The 23,159-nt window shown below is 37.1% G+C and overlaps 1 protein-coding gene across 2 annotated transcripts in view; it reads right to left on the bottom strand.

The window, feature by feature from the left end:
- LOC133658360 (protein jagged-2) overlaps window positions 1-23,159 on the bottom strand; it is a 162,413-nt gene that overhangs the window by 5,439 nt on the left and 133,815 nt on the right. For both annotated transcript variants that reach the window (XM_062060284.1, XM_062060283.1), the window contains exons 9-12: window positions 15,814-15,927; window positions 8,481-8,594; window positions 8,337-8,383; window positions 8,023-8,199 (exon numbers count right to left, since the gene is read on the bottom strand). In XM_062060284.1, the coding sequence (XP_061916268.1) occupies window positions 8,023-8,199; window positions 8,337-8,383; window positions 8,481-8,594; window positions 15,814-15,927 (452 nt within the window). The remainder of the gene's footprint in view (window positions 1-8,022; window positions 8,200-8,336; window positions 8,384-8,480; window positions 8,595-15,813; window positions 15,928-23,159) is intronic.

The following is a 23,159-nucleotide window of genomic DNA, read 5'->3' as shown; positions in this document are numbered from 1 at the left end:
AATTTAAATTTGATAAAGATAAATTGATTATACATTGACATTTTAATTTTTTTTAGGAATAAACACACAATAAAATAAAAGTTAAATTTATATTCTAAAACAGGTTAGGGCATCTGTGCAAACTGTGAAACAGAGTCTGAAGAAGTACAGATAAGAGTCGCCAACACTCAGCGCCATAGTCAAAACAAAACGTAGAGAAGCGTTAAACAAATTCTAATCAGAAGGAAGACAGACCAAAATATGAGAACTTAAGTAAACAGACAGCAAGTAAACCAGAAATAATAATGTAAATGAATAACAAAGAAAGCAAATTTCTATGTGACATTGGTGCATGTAGAATTACATGTAGAGAATAAAACTAAATGGAAATAACTGTCTGCAAGATGAGCATGACGTCATGAATTGTGCTCGGGTTAGTAATAGATAGATAGACAGATAAAATGTTATTGATTCCTTCAGGAGAGTTCCCTCAGGAAGAAGAAGTAAAAAGTAAACAGTAACTAATAATGGTATAAATGGAAACAAAATAGAAAAATATTACAAGGAGAATAAAAAGAGAACAGTAAAATAAGAATATAATAAGAGAAACTAGGCATTAACGACCATGATATAAAAAAGTATTGTACTGTTATTGTTTTGCATTCCCTGTCATCCTAGCCCCCCCAAAGAGGAGTTGTACAGTCTAATAATGTGTGGGACAAAGGATTATTTATATTCTAAATCAGTAGTTCTCAAAGGAGGGGGGTACCTGAGATTTTAAATATTTTAAAATAGCGACAATTCAAAATCCTTTATAAATATAATTATAGAAGAATAATTCTTCAACAAAATAAATATTTAGAATTAAGTTCACGAGCTCAGATGGATCTCTATTACAATATCCAAAGAAGGTTGGTGATTGATTATATGTATAGAAATCTTTATTATAATTTAATCACTTGTTTAATTTTTAAAACGTTTTAGTTATTCTTTTTTTTTTTTTTGGTCCAAATAAGTCAAGTAAGACCACAACAAATGAGCAATATGGTGCACTGTTATACAATTAAATAAATCAGAAAATGATGACATTATGCTGTATTTTATTTCTTTATTTTACTGGGAAAAAAGGTTGAAAAACACTGCCCTAAATCATATCTAAAGCTAAAATTATTTTATAAGACTGATTATTTTGGATTATTGTGTTTGTATTGTGAGAGAAGGAGAGAGGGTGAGAGAGAGAGGAAGAGAGAGCAGGTGAAGGAAGATTGAGGGTGAAGAGGATGGTTTGAGAAAATATGGGAAAAGGATGTTTATAACCTTACGTTATGTGAATGGTTTCTAGGAGAACAGAAAATAGAAACATTATGTGAAGTGTAAGGAAGAGATGGATACAGGATGTTGTTTGTAAAGGAAAACGAAAGTGAAGAAAAGATGAGAAAGTGACAAATGAAGGTATTCGTAAATGGTATGCTGTTGATTGTGGTTAGCTGCAAGTTTGTTTAATTGTTTGTTTGTTTAGTTGTTTGAGTGAAATGGGAAGAAATCAATAGGAATAATTACATGCAAAATGGAATAAAACTATGAGTGTGATAGATAATGAATGAAAAGATGAAATAGGTTTATTTTGGTCATATAATCAACCATCAACCAATTTGTGTGAGCAGTTTAACAGTAAATTAGACATATTAACAATCATACACATTTACACACAGAGAAGAAAAGAAAAAGAATGACCGAAAAAAGAATAGGCGGAAGCCAAAGCTTATATTGGCCTATGATATACATTTACTGAACATTAAATTACCTGGAACATCAACGTTAAAAGATGAAAGTAATTGTTACTATATTTTATAATGTTCAAAAAACTTTTACTTTTCAAGGGTCTCCAAAACCATAAAAAAAAACTACATGTGTTCAGCTCATCACTGAGGATGGTACATCATTTAACTCCTAAAACTGAAATACATTTGTGTTTTTATTTTTATTTTACTTGACCTATTTCAAAAATCAATATCCCCCGTAAATGATAGTTTTCTCTTCATAATGTAAATAAGCTAAGAATACAAACTGGAAGGCTGTTGTTCTTTACTCGAAACATAATTGCCATTGTTTTAAAAATAGATTATCTGAACATTAAACACATTATGACTTGTAAAAAATGGATTGGTATGATTATAGTAGCATGCTTTGTGTATTATTGAAATGAGCCTTTTAATTTTAAGTATTGGGTCTATATTTCTTCTATAAACATTTCCCCAAACTTCAAAACAATACTACATATGGAAAAATAAATTAATGAGATAACATATGCAGACATTTCTTATTCAGCATGTGTTTTACTTTATACTGAATGGCAAAGATTTGGATATTTTTCTTTAATATGTTCAATATGCGGCTTCCAACATATTAATGATCAATTACTATTCTCAAGAATGTAGTTCATATACTCTGTCAATTTCCACTTGATTCAACTTTAATTTTTGTTTCACAATTTGACTTTGCACCACTAAACACCACAAATTGAGTTTTGTTATCATTCAATGATTACTTATTAATATGAAATAATTTTTAGGTGAATCAACGCGACCTCGATTTCCTCAACGATTTCTTCAAGTCTTCTCCTGAACAATATACATTTGTATTATCTGCAAACGTAATACATTTAATTTATTAGATACTGAACAAAGATCACTTAGATTAAGTATAAATAGCTTAGGTCCCAATAACAAGGCTTGTGGAACCCCACAAGTGACTCTTTCTGGCTGTGATTTAGTCTTATTAATTTCCCCATATTGAGATCTATTACTCAAAACAACTACTTAACCACTATTGTGAAACACCTTTCTAATTTATGGGAATATTGGGATAGGATTGAGGAACAAATGATAGTTTAAATTAACTTATGGATAATCTTTAAGTGAATTAAAAGGGTACTTAAATACACATGAAGTAGTACGTATAATCTTTGAATTAGGGTTATTGATTAACATTTAATGGGATAGTTAAGACTGTGATTTTAAAACGTGATATGCTAAATTGAACTAACCGAGAGGATATGAAAACGATGGGTGTACATGTTTTGAGTTCCAAATTCTGGAGGGAAAAAACCTCAACAAAACGTAAAACCATACAGACGGACTTGGGTGGTAGTCACGGAATTGTCCTAGGTCAAGCTAGGGTGGAAACTGTTATGCAGCCGGGGGACTGCCAACTTCTCTGAACAAGACAAGCTCCAAAGTTGTAGCCAGAACATGCTCACAAAAAATACAGGTGTGACAGAGGACGCCCACAGCAGGACGAACAGCAGGATACAAACAGACCCCTGCTGGACATAAGTGTCAACGAACAATGTTCAACACAAGCATTGAAGCATTCCTTTGTGGTCAACCTGCACACACCTTGTAATGACCTGCTTACGAACTGTGCCCTGACATTCAATACTGCACAGAAGGAACTTCCTGATGTTGCCTGACAGCACGACATCAGCTGACAACTACTGGAGACGCCTCCCAGAAACGAATGGAGGACGGGGACTGCTCCAACTGTCCTAGCACTGGCTGACTGAGGTGCGTCCGTGTGCCGTGCCACCCAAACCGCCAAAGTGTATGATCAACAATTAGACGACTCATAATAGGAGCCTTTTGACTCTTATATATGGTGGGACTCAAGGTATGGCCGCTCATGTGAACTATCCTTACAACAATTAGCATGGTATAAGATGGACAACTAATGACCCACATTGTTCCTTTGCTCTCTGTCCTGCCTACGAAACCAAAAATTTAGGTCAAATGATAAAACAGGGTGTAGCTGCCGCTGATTGAACCGATACGCAAATACCACATTTTCAATTATTTCGGTTGTCTGTTAAAAACATAGCTATGGGCTGCAATTTGGACATTCCTGCTGTAGGCTACAAGGAGCTAGCAGCTACACAACAGCTGAGCTAAAATAACATTTAAGCATATCAAATATTCATAGTTGCTTATTACAGACACAAAGTCGCAGAGAGACAGAAGTCTGTAGAAAGTATTCAGTAACAAACGTGTCCGCATCATTAAACTTTCTACCACAGGAAACATACTGAACAAATACAGCAGTTAATGTCAGACTATAATCTGGGATACCTTGTCTATCAGAGACATGGTTAAAACCCACAACACCTTTCGTTCTAATTAATGTCCCGGGGAACAACATTACAGAAAAAACAGATCGAGTGACAAAGGGGGGAGGAATTATGATTTATGAAAGGGAAAACATTAAAAGTAGATCAATTTGAGTATGTTAAAATTTAAATTACATTTTCCTCAGAAATGTATTTCAAGGTAATTGTAGTATACCGACCGACCACAGCTAAAGACATTTTTCTCGATTCATTTTCAGACATCCTCAAACAGCATAGTATGAAAGAAGTAACGTCATAGGGGACGTTAATCTGGACTGGTTAAATAAGACGCGTAGAAAGAAACTTAAGGATATTATAAACGGCTTCTACAATGATACAAAGGATAAGCAGCCCTACTAGAATTACAATGGGATGACAAAAATCAAAGAGATCATCTGTAAATACACTAATACAAAACCAGAAAGAAGAGTGCTAAAATAAAAATACCTTGGATTAATAAAACAATTTGGATTCTAATAAAGACATCGGGACTCAGCTCTCAAAAGAGCAATTAAAACAGGTCTAAATACAGATCGTTTGATTTTAAAAGTTTGGAGGAACAAAGTTACAATGTTTATGCGGAAGTCTAAGGCTGACTTTCACTTAGAATTAATCAAAGCTGCAAAAGGGAACATTAGAAAGTTATGGAAAACCAGATACAAACTTACGGAAAGAGAGCAAACAAGAAACAACACTATAACATTAAATATCAATGGCGCTACTATCGCAGACAGTCTGGACATAAGTAATGATTTTAATGAACATTTCATCCAGTCTGTACAAACCCTGAATAAAAAGTCCCTCAAAATCAGTGCAAATAATTGTCATTTATTCAGGATGGACTAATTTTAGAATTAACAAATGAAACAAAGTTAAACAAAATCTTCACTGCATTATCAGACTCACGATCTAGAGATATATATACGGGTTGGACACTATCTTCCTAAAAACATATAAGGATTGTATTATTGCTCGTATAACAACAATTGATAAATAAATTAATAACGGAAAACACTTTCCCTACCACGTCGAGAAACTGCTACTATAATTAAATCCATAAAGCAGGAAATAAAGAAGACCAGAACAAGTACAGACCAATTAGCCTTCTCCACGTTATAACAAAAGGAATAGAAAATTTGAAGTTAAAACGTGGCTTTGGAGCAATCAAGGCTGCTCACACGGTCACTAAGAGGGGCATTATGTTGACACATCAACTTAATGTGTATTATATTTATCCATGAGAGTATTTTTGTTGTAAATTGTGAGGTATGGCTGTTAAAATCTTGGTTGTTTTTACGAATGAGGATCCTGTTTGTGACGCCAATTTGTGTAGTGGATTGTCCGAAGCTTAAGCAGGCAACAAAAGTAGTTTAGTACAACAAATTTATTTACCCATTATCAGAAGTGCAGGTTGAATTAAGTTGTCCGTGCAAGCAGACACAATGTACTCCAGAGCACACAAGACACACACAAGCCAAAATCACTCTCGAGTTCCGGTCTTCTGCCATTTTTTATATGTCTCTTGTGCGTCACTGTTTTTTATCTCGTGCGTCACTGTTTTTATCTAGTGCGTCATGATTGTTTTGTTTTGGTTTGTCTGTTCCAAAACAACCTTGTATCTCTTAGTCATATTTGGAAAATCTAAACATTCTGTAGACAGGTTGGCATAACTCCATATTCACCTTTGTCCCACAACTGGTCCATTCAATGGCACAAAATAGAAGAGAATTGAAAATGAGCGGACATTCTTAATAGACAAGTAATATAGGTCAAAAGGTCAGAAATTCTACGACAATATATAATGTAGGAACCAGAATATTAATAACAGAAAGAAACAACCCTTTTGTGTGAATGAGTGTAAATGGGGGAGGGAGTTTTTTTGGGTTGGTGCACTAATTGTAAGTGTACCTTGTGTTTTTTATGTTGATTTAATAAAAATAAAAAATAAAAATAAAAAATAAAAAACCCGATACCGATAATAAAAAAAAACGATACCGATCATTTCCGATATTACATTTTAAAGCATTTATCAGCCGATAATATCGGCAGGCCGATATTATCGGACATCTCTAGTAGTAGCAATATAAAATATCACATATATGTAATATTTGCATATTATATATACAGTAGATGATATATACTGATATATTATACCATATTTTTATATCATATATACAATATAAAACAATTACCATGTACAATATAACAGTATATGTAACGGCTGCAGCATAGTTGCAGTTTAATTCCAATGATAATTGAATTCCAATCATAGTAATTAATCACACATTTAAGAGATTATTTGATGATCTATTTCTTTATTTATGTCCCATTAAGACATGCACCTGGGGGCCACACTAAATGGGCCCGAGAGTGAGTAAGTACACTAAATGTGGCTGTAAGCAACTTGTAGTTTTAATTAACACCACAAGATGTCAGTATCTGCATGTGAAGTTTGCATTCAGCGGCTTTATCTGCATGTGTTTTAAAATGTTTGTGGCATTTTTCAGCTGTTTGAAGTGCACCTCATGCAGTTCCCGGTACCTGGGAATCAATACTGATACTCAAGGGAACCAATTTTCTGTACTTTTGCATGCGTTAATAAATGTTAATTGTTTAACCTATCAATCTCATTTTGTATTGTAACATTTACAAACTAGTTAATTATGATAACTGTGCTAAAAAGTTGTTAGATTTTGTTTTTTTATTACATTTCTGAGTCTATAGACCGCAAAGTATTGCCTAGCTAGGAAGTAGCCTTTGCCATGAAGCTGAATGTGCCAATCCAGGTTTATGTTGCGCCCTACAAAGTGTATGTACTGTAAGTATTAGTGTTGTGCCGGTGCCAAAATTATTTCGATACTTTTCTAAATGAAGGGGATTATTAGCTTTATTTTAACAAAAAAAATCTTAGGGTACATGAAACATATGTTTATTACTGTAATTTAGTCCTTAAATAAAATAGTGAACATACTAGACAACTTGTCTTTTATTAGTAAGTAAACAAACAAAGACTCCTAATTAGTCTGCTGATAGATGCAGTAACATATTGTGTCATTTATCTACCTACTATCTGGTCATAACTTTTAAGGACAAGCGGTAGAAAATGAATTATTAATCTACTTGTTCATTTGCTGTTAATATCTGCTTACTTTCTCTTTTAACATGTTCTATCTACACTTCTGTTAAAAAGTAATAATCACTTATTCTTCTCTTCTTTGATACTTAACATTAGTTTTGGATAATACCACACATTTAGGTATCAATCCGATACCAAGTAGTTACAGGATCATACATTGGTCATATTCAAAGTCCTCATGTGTCCAGGGACGTATTTACTGATTTTATAAACATAATACAATTTTTTTTTTAAACGAAAGAAGCTGTTGTGATGCCGAAAAATATCGATGTAATCATAGTAGTATCGACTAGACGAAGTGGCTGTGGAGAGGAAAGTCTGGGCTTCTCTGCTTAGGCTGCTGCGCCCGCGACCCGACCTCGGATAAGCAGAATAAGATGGATGGATGGATGAATTTCGCCACACCACACCTGGTGTGTGTGTGACGTGAGTGTGTGTGACAATCATTGGTACTTTAACTTTAAGTTAATTGACTATTTATCTTACTCGTTGGGGGCAGCTATTTGTTGTTGGGTTTTTTTTTAAATGCACTCTAGCACTTTGAGATTGTTTATTCAATGCAAAGTGCTTTTACAAATAAAATCTATTATTATTATTAACGCCCTATTCTCTTTGCAGTTAAGGTAAATCAACGCTGCTATAATTAGAGTATTGACGGTGTGATCTCTTTTAGATGAGAAATGTTGAGGGGGGGAAAACATGACATAAATAACGCTGGATTTTTAGTCCTAGGCACTCTACCAACCTCACAGAAGATTCCAGAATATCCAAAAGGACAGTCGCAGGTGGTGGTCCATTCATCCTTCCCCACGCACCGCCCTCCGTGCAGACAGGGGTCGCTGTCACACGGGTCGTGCTGGATTTGGCAACGCCTTCCTGAGAAACCGGACGGGCACGAACATCTGGGCCCTAAAATCTGGTCCTGGCGCGGGACAATTGACACCAGGCCACGACGAGGCGACATCACAGAGACTAATTTAAGAGTCATTTATGGAAATGCATGCAAATGAAGCGGCAGTCAAAGACAAAAAGCAAGCAGCTGGGGCGTGCGCAGCTCACCTCACAACGTCCACCATTGAGGCACCACCCCTGACAGCTGCCGTTCCCTAATCCGGCAGAAAACACACAACCGTCATTCTGACAATGCACGTGTGTCATTTGCATTAAACGAGGCAATGGATGACATCGAAGAAACACACTCACTGATGTCACAGTTTGGCCCCGCCCATTCAGGAAGGCAGTCACACAGGTATCCTCCGATTAGATTCCGGCAAGAACGAGCGTGAATGCATATGTTCCTCTCACACTCATCTGTGTCTGAAAGGACAAAAGGAGTAACTGTCATAATAATCCATTATCAAGAAAAGGTTAGATCACTATCAGATGTTTTGAAACGTGTGTCTGTGAAAGAGAGAGAGAGAGAGCTTATCAGCAGTAATGAAACCTGGGGGGGTTTGACACTGACATCAGTGGAGGCGGACTAGAGAGAGAATGAATAAAGAACAAGTAGGCAGCCAATTAGGAGCAATCTAAGCATGCTACTTTCCCAACCACTGCAATGTCATTTGTGTGATATGTGATGCAGATAATTGCCTTTCACAAGAGTGGGCTTTAAAAGTTAAAGTTAAAGTACCAATGATTGTCACACACACGCTAGGTGTGGCGAAAATATTCTCTGCATTTGACCCATCACCCTTGATCACCCCCTGGGAGGTGAGGGGAGCAGTGGGCAGTAGCGGTGGTCGCGCCCGGGAATCATTTTTGGTGATTTAAAGGCCTACTGAAACGACATGTTTTTATTTAAACGGGGATAGCAGATCCATTCTATGTGTCATACTTGATCATTTCGCGATATTGCCATATTTTTGCTGAAAGGATTTAGTAGAGAACATTGACGATAAAGTTCGCAACTTTTGGTCGTTCATAAAAAAAATGCCTTGCCTGTACCGGAAGTAGCGTGACGTCACAGGTTGAAAGGCTCCTCACATTTCCCCATTGTTTACACCAGCAGCGAGAGCGATTCGGACCGAGAAAGCGACGATTACCCCATTAATTTGAGCGAGGATGAAAGATTCGTGGATGAGGAACGTGAGAGTGAAGGACTAGAGTGCAGTGCAGGACGTATCTTTTTTTCGCTCTGACCGTAACTTAGGTACAAGGGTTCATTGGATTCCACACTTTCTCCTTTTTCTATTGTGGATCACAGATTTGTATTTTAAACCACCTCGGATACTATATCCTCTTGAAAATGAGAGTCGAGAACGCGAAATGTACATTCACAGTGACTTTTATCTCCACGACAATACATCGGTGAAGCTCTTTAGCTACGGAGCTAACGTGATAGCATCGGGCTCAAATGCAGATAGAAACAAAAGAAATAAACCCCTGACTGGAAGGATAGACAGAAGATCAACAATACTATTAAACCGTGGACATGTAAATACACGGTTAATAATTTCCAGCTTGGCGAAGCTTAACAATGCTGTTGCTAACGACGCCATTGAAGCTAACTTAGCTACGGAGCGGCGGCGGCGGGCGTTGTAGCTTTCGACGACACCCCGGCCGCCATCAGAGTCGGCAAGAAACATATATTTCCCCAAAGTTACGTACGTGACATGCACATAGCGACACGCACGTACGGGCAAGCGATCAAATGTTTGGAAGCCAAAGCTGTACTCACGGTAGCGCGTTTGCTATCCATCTCAAAGTCCTCCTGGTTGTGTTGCTGTAGTCCGCCGCTAATACACCGATCGCACCTGCAGCTTTCTTCTTTGCAGTCTCCATTGTTCATTAAACTAATTGCAAAAGATTCACCAACACAGATGTCCAGAATACTGTGGAATTTTTCGATGAAAACAGAGCTTTTTGAATGGTGACACATTGGGTACCAATACTTCCGTTGCCGCCGTGACGTCACACGCATACGTCATCATACATAGACGTTTTCAACCGGAAGTGTGGCGGGAAATTTAAAATTGCACTTTATAAGTTAACCCGGCCGTATTGGCATGTGTTGCAATGTTAAGATTTCATCATTGATATATAAACTATCAGACTGCGTGGTCGGTAGTAGTGGGTTTCAGTAGGTCTTTAAATATCTGCTCAACTTATGATTTTGAAGCAAGTTATCCATCGAAGTGTACACTATAAAAGTGACCAATTGATTTTACTGGAAAATGTATGGAGGTTTTTACAGCATGTGACTGTATGTTGAAAAAACAACAACCAAAGTTTGTTTTTTTTACAGTAAAATTCTGTCGACTGAGCTGTCAGTTGTTTTTTTTTACCATAAAATCCACGGTTGATGTATTTACAGTGTATTACTGTAAATGGAATAACGGTAACACATTTTACTATGATTAAAAACTGGCAGCTGAATTGCTAAAAAAAAATTTTAAATATGGCCACCACTTCATGAGGTGTAAAAGTATATTTAAAATGAACATGTAGTAGGCTTTGCTACACGTCTTGAAATAAAACCAGGCAGCTACAGAGGTGGGATTGTAAGATTGTTTTTTTATTTTGTTTTTCTGTGAATAAGCTAAGCCACATGTGCCAAACTCAAGGCCCGGCCCTCCACGTCATTTTATATGGCCCGCAAAAGCCTAGAAATAATATGTGTCAATAAAATACCTTATAATTTATTTCTTTACTTTCTTACTAAAAGGTATTAGGTTTTTTTTCCCTTGTCGACAGGAAAAACATATAGTGTCCAATATTGCAACAAATATTAAATTATATAACTTTTTTATCAAAAAATAAAATAAATACTTAAATATCTGCTTAACCTATGATTTTGAAGCAAGTTATCCATCAAATTGTACACTTTAAAAGTGACCAATAGATTTTACTGTAAAATTTACAGAGGTTTTTACAGCATGTGACTGTATGTTGGAAAAAAAACAACCAAAGTTTGTTTTTTTTACAGTAAAATTCTGTCGACTGAATGTCAGTTTTGTTTTGTTTTACTGTAAAATCCACGGTTGATGTTTTTACGGTGTATTACCGTAAATGGAATAACGGTAACACAAATTATGGCCATATATATTTAAAATAAACAAATAAGTATGGAGTAGGCTTTGCTACATATCTTTAAATTAAACCAGGCAGCTACAGAGGTGGGATCGTAAGATAGTTTTTTTTCTTTTGTTTTTCTGTGAATAAGCTAAGCCACAGGTGTCAAACTCAAGGACCGGGGGCCAGATCTGGCCCTCCACGCCATTTTATATGGCCCGCAAAAGCCTGGAAATAATTTGTCAATAAAATACCTTAATTTTTCTTTCTGTTACTTTGTTTTGTTTTTTCATTTTGACAGGGGAAAAAAATGGTGTCCAATATTGCAACAAATATTATATTATCTAACTTTTTTGGTCAAAATCCAAATAAATACTGAGTTGCTGTTGTTCCTAAACTCTTCCATTTTCTTATAATAAAGCCGAGAGTTGCCTCTGGAATATTTAGGCGCGAGGAAATTCCACGACTGGATTTGTTGCACAGGCGGCATCCTATGACAGTTCCACGCTGGAAATCACTGAGAGCGGCCCATTCTTTCACAAATGTTTGTAGAAACAGTCTCCATGCCTAAGTGCTTGATTTTATACACCTGTGGCCGGGCCAAGTGATTAGGACACCTGATTCTCATCATTTGGATGGGTGGCCAAATACTTTTGGCAATATAGTGTATATGTCAATGGCTGGTGCTCCATCATGTTTTGACCATATGGCAATGCCAGTGGTCAACCTGCAGTCTGAGGTCAGGTTGTTTATGGCCTGCCTTTGGAAGCAGTGTGTGTGTGTGTGTGTGTGTGTGTGTGTGTGTGTGTGTGTGTGTGTGTGTGTGTGTGTGTGTGTGTGTGTGTGTGTGTGTGTGTGTGTGTGTGTGTGTGTGTGTGTGTGTGTGTGTGTGTGTGTGTGGTGTACTACACAGCGTGCTAGAAAGCTACAGGGGATGATCAAGTGTTATGTATCACTGTAGCACAGGGGGAATCATGGGGAAATATGGCTCTTTATTTCTACCATACAATCCCCAGGCGTGTGTACGAGTCTACGCAGCGTGTGTACGCGGCCTGACTGTGGACGAGATCTTCTTCTCTGACAACGATCTGTCACATTATGCCTGGAGGAACACGCTGGTCAGTTTGAATGAATGCAGCGCAAAGATAGTGGAGGTGCAGCCCGGAAGGCTCTGTGGCAGAATGATCTGTTTGTTTCTTTAAATTGACATTTCACTCATCGAAATGCAGGCGTCGCTACCATTGCACCACTCGTTTAGAATTAGCATTATCAAAGAAATGACAAATTTGAAACTGGAATTTGAGGAGAGTTGTTTTCATTCCAAGCGGATAGCGGAAATTCATATTATTATATTCTATATTTTAAAAACTTGGCCAACAAAATTATCACTGCAGTGGTTTTAGTATGTTTGTTTTGTTGCAGACATGCTTAACAAGTTGCATTAAGAAACATCATGTGCACATTTGCACAGTACAGCATGCCCGGAAAAGAGGAAAAAATAACCGAGCGCAATAATCCTGCCCTTATTATTGTGTCTATTACCGATTATTCATTCCCACTGTTTCCTTGACAACAGCAGTCCCCAACTATTAATGTAATTGTTGTTATAATTAACTATTAATGTGATTATTGTAAGGAAGAGATTCATATGACATCTTCCCTAGGTGGATCCTGTGTGAGAGGAAGATAGGGGCCGGGGGGATTAATAATGTTGCAATGCAGTCTGCTGAAAATGATGGAAAGCCCCACTCTACATCGCAACTGATGCTGTGGTCCAATTGCATTCGCCACAAAACAGGTTTTAAGATATTTAACACTCTGGCAGCTGAGGTGGATATTGCCCCCCTCCCCCCCAATTGGTCACGTTTCATGTATCAGGTAACTGTGACGCATAATAATTTATTTATTTATGTTTTCATCCTTTTTTGTGTTAAAAAATAAATAAATTAAAGACATTTGAGAAGCTTCACGCATGGTAAATTGAATTTGAGGCACCTGATTTAGAAAAATAAAGCATATATTGTCATTCACATCATAGAAAAAAAGCAACACACCGTTGGAGTATTTATTGACTTATGTAAAGCTTTTGACACAATCCATCATTCCTTGCTTCTGTAAAAATGGTAAAACTATGGCATAAGACTTTTTTCACAACAGTGGTTAAGTAGTTATTTAAGTAATAGATCTCAATATGTGGAAAATGAATAAGACTAAATCACAGCCAAGAAGAATAACTTGTGGGGTTCCACAAGGCTCAGTATTGGGACCTAAGTTATTTGTACTTTATTTAAATGATATTTGTTCAGTATCTAATAAATTGAAATGTATTATGTTTGCAGATGATAAAAATGTATATTGTTCAGGAGAAGACTTGAAGGAAGTGTTGAGGATAATAGAGGTTGAGTTGATTCAGTTAAAAAAATTATTAATAAGTTATCATTAAATGATAAAAAATGATGGTGTTTAGTGGTGCAAGGACAAATTGTGAAGCAAAATTAAATCAAGTGGGAATTGACAGAGTATATGGAACTAAATTCTTGGGAATAATAATTGATCATAAATTATGTTGGAAACCGCATATTGAATATATAAAGGGAAAAATATCAAAATGTGTTGCTATACTTTATAAAGTAAGACACATGTTGAATAAGAAATGTGTTATATTATACTTTTGTTTTTCCATATTTAACATATTGTGTTGAAGTTTGGGGAAATGTTTATAAAACAAACATAGAGCCAATAATTAAACTTCAAAAAAGGGTCATTGGAATAATACACAAAGCGTGCTACTATGAACATACCAATCCATTATTTATAAGTTCTAATGTGCTACAATTTTCAGATATTGTGTTTTTAAAAGCAATGGAAATTATGTTTGGAGCAAAGAACAACAGCCTTCCAGCTTGTATTCTTAGGTTAATTAAATTAAGAGGAGAAAACTATAAATTACGGGGGATATTGATTTTTGAAATGGGTAAAGTAAGAAGGAATATAAAATACAAATGTATTTCAGTTTTAAGAGTTAAATGGTGGATTGAGTTGAAGACATGTAGTTCTTTGTTTTTAAGAAAGCCTTGAAAGGTGAAATAATTGAAAATTATAAAATATAGAAACAATTACTTTCATCTAGAGATGTCCGATAATATCGGACTGCCGATATTATCGGCCGATAAATGCTTTAAAATGTGATATCGGAAATTATCGGTATCGGTTTCAAAAAGACAATTTATGACTTTTAAAAACGCCGCTGTGTACACGGACGTAGGGAGAAGTACAGAGCGCCAATAAACCTTAAAGGCACTGCCTTTGCGTGCCGGCCCAATCACATAATATCTACGACTTTTCACACACACACACAAGTGAATGCAATGCATACTTGGTCAACAGCCATACAGGTCACACTGAGGGTGACTGTATAAACAACTTTAACACTGTTACAAATATGCGCCACACTGTGAACCCACACCAAACAAGAATGACAAACACATTTCGGGAGAACATCAGCACCGTAACACAACATAAACACAACAGAACAAATACCCAGAACCCCTTGCAGCACTAACCTAACTCTTCCGGGACGCTACAATATACAACCCCCCGACCCCAACCTCAACCCCCCCGCCCTCCCCTCTCCAACACCGCCCACCTCAACCTCCTCATGCTCTCTCAGGGAGAGCATGTCCCAAATTCCAAGCTGCTGTTTTGAGGCATGTTAAAAAAAAGAATGCACTTTGTGACTTCAATAATAAAAAAAATATGGCAGTGCCATGTCGGCATTTTTTTTCCATAACTTGAGTTGATTTATTTTGGTAAACCTTGTTACATTGTTTAATGCATCCAGCGGGGCATAACAACAAAATTAGGCATAATAATGTGTTAATTCCACGACTGTATATCGTTTGATATCGGAATCGGTAATTAAGAGTTGGACAATATCAGTATTTTGGATATCGGCAAAAAAGACATTATCGAACATCTCTACTTTCATCCCATTGATTTTTTGAACGTTGATGTTCCAGGTAATCTAATTTTCAGTGAAGGTATAGGATAGGCAAATATAAGCTTTGGCTTCAGCTTTTTCATTTTTTTGGTCATTCTTTTTCTTTTCTTTTTGTGTGTAAATGTGTATGATTGTTAAATATGTATAATCTGTGCTGTTAAACTGGTCACACAAAAATGGTTGATGGTTGATTATATGACCCAAATAAACTTTTCCATCCATCCATTTTCTACCGCTTATTCCCTTTGGGGTCGCGGGGGGCGCTGGAGCCTATCTCAGCTACAATCAGGCGGAAGGCGGGGTACACCCTGGACAAGTCGCCACCTCATCGCAGGGCCAACACAGATAGACTTATTTCATTCATTAATTTCATTTATTCTATTTCCTTATATTACATAATTTATTCTTCTTCTTTTCTTTTTTTTTTATCACATCCTGTTTTACTGTCACGACGTCAGACACGCACGGGGAGTTTTCACTACACACTTGGGCTTCACATAGAGCTCATCTTGACCTACTGACCCAGCTGGCAGGTCCTGCCGCTCCATCCAGGCGGGCAGAGGCAGCGGTAACCTCCCGGAGCCTCCTGACACGTTGCGCCTCGTCCACATGGGCTTCGGTCGCATCGCTTTACCGCTGTGAGAAACAAAAAAAATGTCAATCAATTACTGGACCTGCGCATGTGTGTGTGTGTTGCCACTAAGCGCAGGTGTGTAAACGGTGCAGCAGTGAAGTGGTATGCGGAAGCTTCTCAGTGGCTTTCATTATTTTCTGCTGCTGTGGTTCCTGAGCAAACAGTGATAAAAGCAATCATCTGCTGCATGCACCAGGTTCTCATCACTCACAACATACACAGAGGAAAAGTGTGTTTAAGTTAAGAGATGGGAAACGACGGAGGTTAAATTGCGGTCTTCTGCTCATCTCAAATGGATTTTTTAAATGGGGACAACATGGAACAGTGAGCTTACATCGAAAAATGTATGACATGCTGAGCACTCCAGTCCTGTAGGTGGCAGTAATGAATCAAAGCAACATTTCTATTGAATCTATTGAAGTGAAGTGAATTATATTTATATAGCACTTTTCACTAGTGACTCAAAGCGCTTTACATAAGGGGTCCCCAAACTTTTTGACTCCGGGGCCGCATTGGGGTAAAACAATTTGGCTGGGGGCTGCACTGTATATATATATGTGTGTGTGTGTATATATATATATATATATATATATTATATGTAAATGTGTGTGTGTGTATATTTGAATATGTAAATGTGTATATATGTGTGTGTATATATGTATATGTCTATGTATATGTCCATGTATATATATATGTTTATGTGTATATATGTGTATATATACTGTATGTGTATATATGTGTATATACGCATATGTGTCTATATGTGTGTCTATATGTGTGTGTGTGTGTATATATATATATATATATATATATATATATATATATATATATATATATATATATATATATATATATATGTATATATATATATATATATATATATATGTATTCATACATATATATTCCTCGCGCACTAATTGACTTAAAGAGCGCACTTGCTGCATGTCACGTTATCAATGGTAAAATGCATTTTTAGACAATATGATTTGCCTGAGTGGCTGGGAGACGGTAGAAAAAGGACTAGTAAGGACAAATTTAAAAATTTAAAAAAATTTAAAAAAATTTAAAAAAAAATTAAAAAAATTTTTAAAAAATATATATATATATTTTTTTTTTAAACTTGTGACTTCCCACAGGCCGGATTTTGGACCCTGGGGGGCCGTATCCGGCCCGCGGGCCGTAGTTTGGGGACCCCTGCTTTACATAGTGAAACCCAATATCTAAGTTCCATTTAAACCAGTGTGGGTGGCACTGGGAGCAGGTGTGTAAAGTGTCTTGCCCAAGGACACAACAGCAGTGACTAGGATGGTGGAAGTGGGGATCGAACCTGGAACCCTCAAGTTGCCGGCACGGCCACGCTACCAACCGAGCTATGCCGCACTATTAAAGAGCTGGGCAAATATTTTGACTCGGGGGGCCACATTGAGAGAACAAATGTGCCTGGGAGGCCAATGTGTATGTGTGTGTAAATGGTATGTACACATTTAGCTGTAAAAACCTGCTGTACAGTATGTGTGTTTGGCTCCCTTTTATTCAGGAACACTAATACCAAAAGTCACAATGTCCGATAGAGTTCTAAAAAAGATATGACAGACCACCTAAAAAAAAAACGGAATGGAATTTTACAGGGTTTTTTTTACTGAATGGGACCCCAAAATGTACATGAAAATAAAGAAAGTGTGATTTACAATATTAACTATGAACAATAAAACACTGAAAATTAACAACATATGAACATCGCTCATCTTTTGTGTGGGATGTACAATATTATTATGAAAGATAAAACACTGAATATTAACAACATATGAACATCGCTCCTCTTTTGTGTAGGATGTACAATATTAACTATTAACGATAAAACACTGAATATTAACAACATATGAACATTGCTCCTCTTTTACGTGGGATTTACAATATTATCTATGAACAATAAAACACTGAATATTAACAACATATGGACATCTTTTACTTCTCAGACCAGCTCCTCCATAGTTGTGTATCTTTTACAATCAAGCAAAACACAACAAAAATGTAACAAACAGCAAAATATGAATGCAAGGTGTAATAAACACCTACAATATGATATATTATGAGGTAAAAATCTGCTTCCGCATCTGTTCCTGACACATGTGCTTGACCTAGATTACCCTAATAACTCCTATAACACCCAAAAGCGCAGATTTCAACCATTGAAATACTTTGTATAGTTCAAAACTTACGCTCATTTAAAAACATCACTGCAAATCATAATGGCAAATACAGTTTTGGTGTTAAAGGTCTAAAAAAAAATGATGTACAACGCCCGGCGGGCCGGATTGAAAATAATTTTTATACGACACACACAGAGACACTGAAAAGGGGTTTTATTGTATGTACTTTAGCGCCAACTTTTGGACGAGTTTGATCACTGCAGGTGCTGCTGGTTGAAAATGTACGTCCTCTTTCGTGCCATAAACCGGATGTATAACCGTCTGTAGCATTTCTGCTCGAAGGGATTCTTCATTCATCACACCGAGGAACGTTTGTAAGTTTTACAATATAACTACAACAATTCATACTTACTAAACCGTCCCATGTGTGATGTCTGTTGGAGTGTTTTTGTGCGTATTTGTATGTGCTATTGTAATTTAATCAAGCTAGTATCGTTAGCATTAGTGAATATGCAAAAAAGTTTACAAGTGTCTGCGTTATACAAACCCCGTTTCCATATGAGTTGGGAAATTGTGTTGGATGTAAATATAAACGGAATTCAATGATTTGCAAATCATTTTCAACCCGTATTCAATTGAATGCACTACAAAGACAAGATATTTGATGTTCAAACTCATAAACTTTATTTTTTTTTTGCAAATAATAATTAACTTAGAATTTCATGGCTGCAACACGTGCCAAAGTAGTTGGGAAAGGGCATGTTCACCACTGTGTTACATGGCCTTTCCTTTTAACAACAATCAGTAAACGTTTGGGAACTGAGGAGACACATTTTTTAAGCTTCTCAGGTGGAATTCTTTCCCATTCTTGCTTGATGTACAGCTTAAGTTGTTCAACAGTCCGGGGGTCTCCGTTGTGGTATTTTAGGCGTCATAATGCGCCACACATTTTCAATGGGAGACAGGTCTGGACTACAGGCAGGCCAGTCTAGTACCCGCACTCTTTTACTATGAAGCCACGTTGATGTAACACGTGGCTTGGCATTGTCTTGCAGAAATAAGCAGGGGCGTCCATGGTAACGTTGCTTGGATGGCAACATATGTTGCTCCAAAACCTGTATGTACATTTCAGCATTAATGGCGCCTTCACAGATGTGTAAGTTACCCATGTCTTGGGCACTAATACACCCCCATACCATCACAGATGCTGGCTTTTCAACTTTGCGCCTATAACAATCCGGATGGTTCTTTTCCTCTTTGGTCCGGAGGACACGACGTCCACAGTTTCCAAAAACAATTTGAAATGTGGACTCGTCAGATCACAGAACATTTTTCCACTTTGTATCAGTCCATCTTAGATGAGCTCAGGCCCAGCGAAGCCGACAGCGTTTCTGGGTGTTGTTGATAAACGGTTTTCGCCTGGCATAGGAGAGTTTTAACTTGCACTTACAGATGTAGCGACCAACTGTAGTTACTGACAGTGGGTTTCTGAGGTGTTCCTGAGCCCTTGTGGTGATATCATTTACACACTGATGTCGCTTGGTGATGCAGTACAGCCTGAGGGATCGAAGGTCACAGGCTTAGCTGCTTACGTGCAGTGATTTCTCCAGATTCTCTGAACCCTTTGATGATATTACGGACCGTAGACGGTGAAATCCCTAAATTCCTTGCAATAGCTGGTTGAGAAAGGTTTTTCTTAAACTGTTCAACAATTTGCTCACGCATTTGTTGACAAAGTGGTGACCCTCACCCCAACCTTGTTTGTGAATGACTGAGCATTTCATGGAATCTACTTTTATACCCAATCATGGCACCCACCTGTTTCCAATTTGCCTGTTCACCTGTGGGATGTTCCAAATAAGTCTTTGATGAGCATTCCTCAACTTTATCGGTATTTATTGCCACCTTTCCCAACTTCTTTGTCACGTGTTGCTGGCATCAAATTCTAAAATAAATGATTATTTGCAACAAAAAAAAAATGTTTATCAGTTTGAACATCAAATATGTTGTCTTTGTAGCATATTCAACTGAATATGGGTTGAAAATGATTTGCAAATCATTGTATTCCGTTTATATTTACATCCAACACAATTTCCCAACTCATATGGAAACGGGGTTTGTATTATAACTTACGGCTTTCTTTTTGTATTGTTTCGGTTTGGTAAATTCACCAATACGTCACCATGGAGTTATTGAGTCTGTTTAGCTAATTAGAGAGCCAGCTTCTGCAGCCATTTGGTCCATAAAAATGACTTCTGTTTTGATTGATCAGCCGTTTTACCTGGTGTGTGACAGGCACCGTTTGGAAACAATTAACAATCACAAAATATTTCGTACAGGTATTTATCTGCAGCTTATAGTCCGGTGCGACTAATATACGTTAACATATTTATTTCTTCTAAAATTTTGTGGGTGTGGCTTAAATACCGGTGCTCGCTATAGCCTGGAAAATACGGTACATAAAATGTTTGTCCGAGTTTTTTTTTAGACGCTTTCCTTGTGTTGTTACTGAAAAACTGCTAGCAATGTGTCGAACACACGAATAAGGGTATAGACGTGTGATCTCGGGTAAAATTCCAAAATAAACCGCACATTTCTTTAAAGACATCAACAATTTTGCACAATATTTGAATCATTTGAGATTCAGGGGAAGCCACCATAACAATGTTCCCATGCTTATTGGCGCTCTGTGTCTACATATCCCTCATAACCCTTTCCCATTGACGTAACCTGTCACAACAACCATTTTCCACAAACCTGACCCTAAATCCAAGCCCGAGCAATAACAACCCCCAGCCCACCCAAAACTAAACAGACCGTCTCAAACCAACATAAGCTTTAATTAACATTGCTTGTATACACATAAACTCAGTCCAAACTGTGACATGAGATCAACCAAACAACAGACAAGAGTGACAGAAGAAAAATTATTTCATGTTCATCTGCTTGTCTTGCACTCGTCATGATAATACAACATTTTGTTATTGTTGTGTATACACGCCAGCAAGCTAATATTGATAGAGGGTGACAGTATTTAGTATTTAGTATGTAGTGTATTTACACTCTCAGATGTGACCTACACCTGGCCAATTTTATAATACGCACACACGCACGCACACACACACAAATTATTGTATTTGTTACCTTCTTGAGACATACAAAAAATGCCTACTTCTTTAGGACCACCCTTTCTGGATATATAAAGATGTGTATTTACAACATTAATAATATATACATACTATGCAAATATAAAAAAGCTTGTTGTGAAAAATGTGCTGGAACTTCAGAAGAAAAACATAGAATTTTGGCAGTATTATAAATCGTAATTTTACTCAGCGCAAGTCAAAATTTTACAAGAAAAACTGAACATTTGTGCAACGTTATGATAAACGTTGGAATTTTACTCAATAAAGACGCAATTTTACAAGAAAAGCTTAAAATTCTGGCTATTTTATGAAAAGTCGTAATTTTACTTGACAAAAGTCAAAATTTTATAAGAAAACTCAAAAATGTTGGCAATATTATAATAATATGAATTGTACTTGGCAATTTTACAAGAACAACAAAAACATTGGCAATAGTGTGATTCAAGTCAGAATTGTATATGACTAATGTCACCATTTTGCAGTAAAGAGTAATCATTTTACATAAAAAAGTATTCATTTTACAAGAAAATATTGCGATATTTCAGAAACAGAAAGAATATGATAAATTGTTCCCAATTTTATAAGAAAAAAGTCGACATATGGTGAAAAAAAGACTGCTTTTAGTTAATTTCCCCAAAAATGTATTTTTTGTTTGCAATTGGTTTTTAATTTTCATTATTTACTTCAAGTTATTTAAAGGCCTACTGAAATGATTTTTTTTTATTTAAACGGGAATAGCATATGATTTTGGTGATTTAACCCCCAACTCCAACCCTTTGTTGCTGAGTGCCAAGCAGGGAGGTTATGGGTCCCATTTTTATAGTCTTTGGTACGACTCGGCTGGGATTTGAACTCCAACCTACCGATCTCAGGGCGGACACTCTAACCACTAGGCCACTGAGATGGATCCCATGTACATGTAACTACACGGTTAAAAATTCTCAGCCTGGTAAGGCTTAACAATGCTGTTGCTAACGACGCTAAGGCTAATTTAGCAACTTAGCAACCGGTGTTGTGCCTGAAACCTCACAGAACTATAATAAAAACATTAGCGCTCCACCTACGCCAGCCAGCCCTCATCTTCCCATCAACAGCCGTGCTCACCTGCATTCCAGCGATCGACGGCGCGACGAAGGACTTCATCCGTGGGTTTGGCGGAAAGCATCGGCTAGGCGTAGTAAGTAGTCCTTGTTGTGTTGCTGTAAGTATTGTACTTAGCGGCTAATACACCGATCGATCCCACCTAAAACGTTATTCTTTGCTGCCTCCATTGTTCATTAAACAAATTGCAAAAGATTCACCAACACAGATGTCCAGAATACTGTGGAATTTTGTCGAAGAAAACAAGAGATTTCTGTATCGGGTTCGACGGGGTCCAACCACTTCCGTTGATTCTGTGACGTCACACGCATGAGTCATATCCAAAGGAGTTTTTCAACCGGAAGTGTGGCGGGAATTTTAAAATTGCACTTTATAAGTTAACCCGGCCGTATTGGCATGTGTTTCAATGTTAAGATTTCATCATTGATATGTAAACTATCAGACTGCGTGGTCGGTAGTAGTGGCTTTCAGTAGGCCTTTAAGTGTGTCTCTATATACATATTTATTTATTTGTATTAATTTTGGCCAAAGGGGGCGCATTTCAATGTCTTACACACACGTGTTCCATCCATTTTCTACCGCTTGTCCCTTTTGGGGTCGCGGGGGGTGCTGGAGCCTATCTCAGCTGCATTCAGGCGGAAGGCGGAGTACACCCTGGACAAGTCCCCACCTCATCGCAGGGCCAAAACAGATAGACAGACAACATTCACACTCACATTCACACACTAGGGACCATTTAGTGTTGCCAATCGTTATTAAATATGTTGACCAGAGGGGGAGCACTTCAAATTTTTACACACACTTGTAATTTCATATGTTGACAAGAGGGGGAGCACT

The sequence above is a fragment of the Entelurus aequoreus genome, linkage group LG10 (genome assembly GCF_033978785.1).
Source record: "Entelurus aequoreus isolate RoL-2023_Sb linkage group LG10, RoL_Eaeq_v1.1, whole genome shotgun sequence".
Classification (NCBI taxonomy): domain Eukaryota; kingdom Metazoa; phylum Chordata; class Actinopteri; order Syngnathiformes; family Syngnathidae; genus Entelurus; species Entelurus aequoreus.
This window is presented reverse-complemented; position numbering and strand designations above follow the sequence as displayed.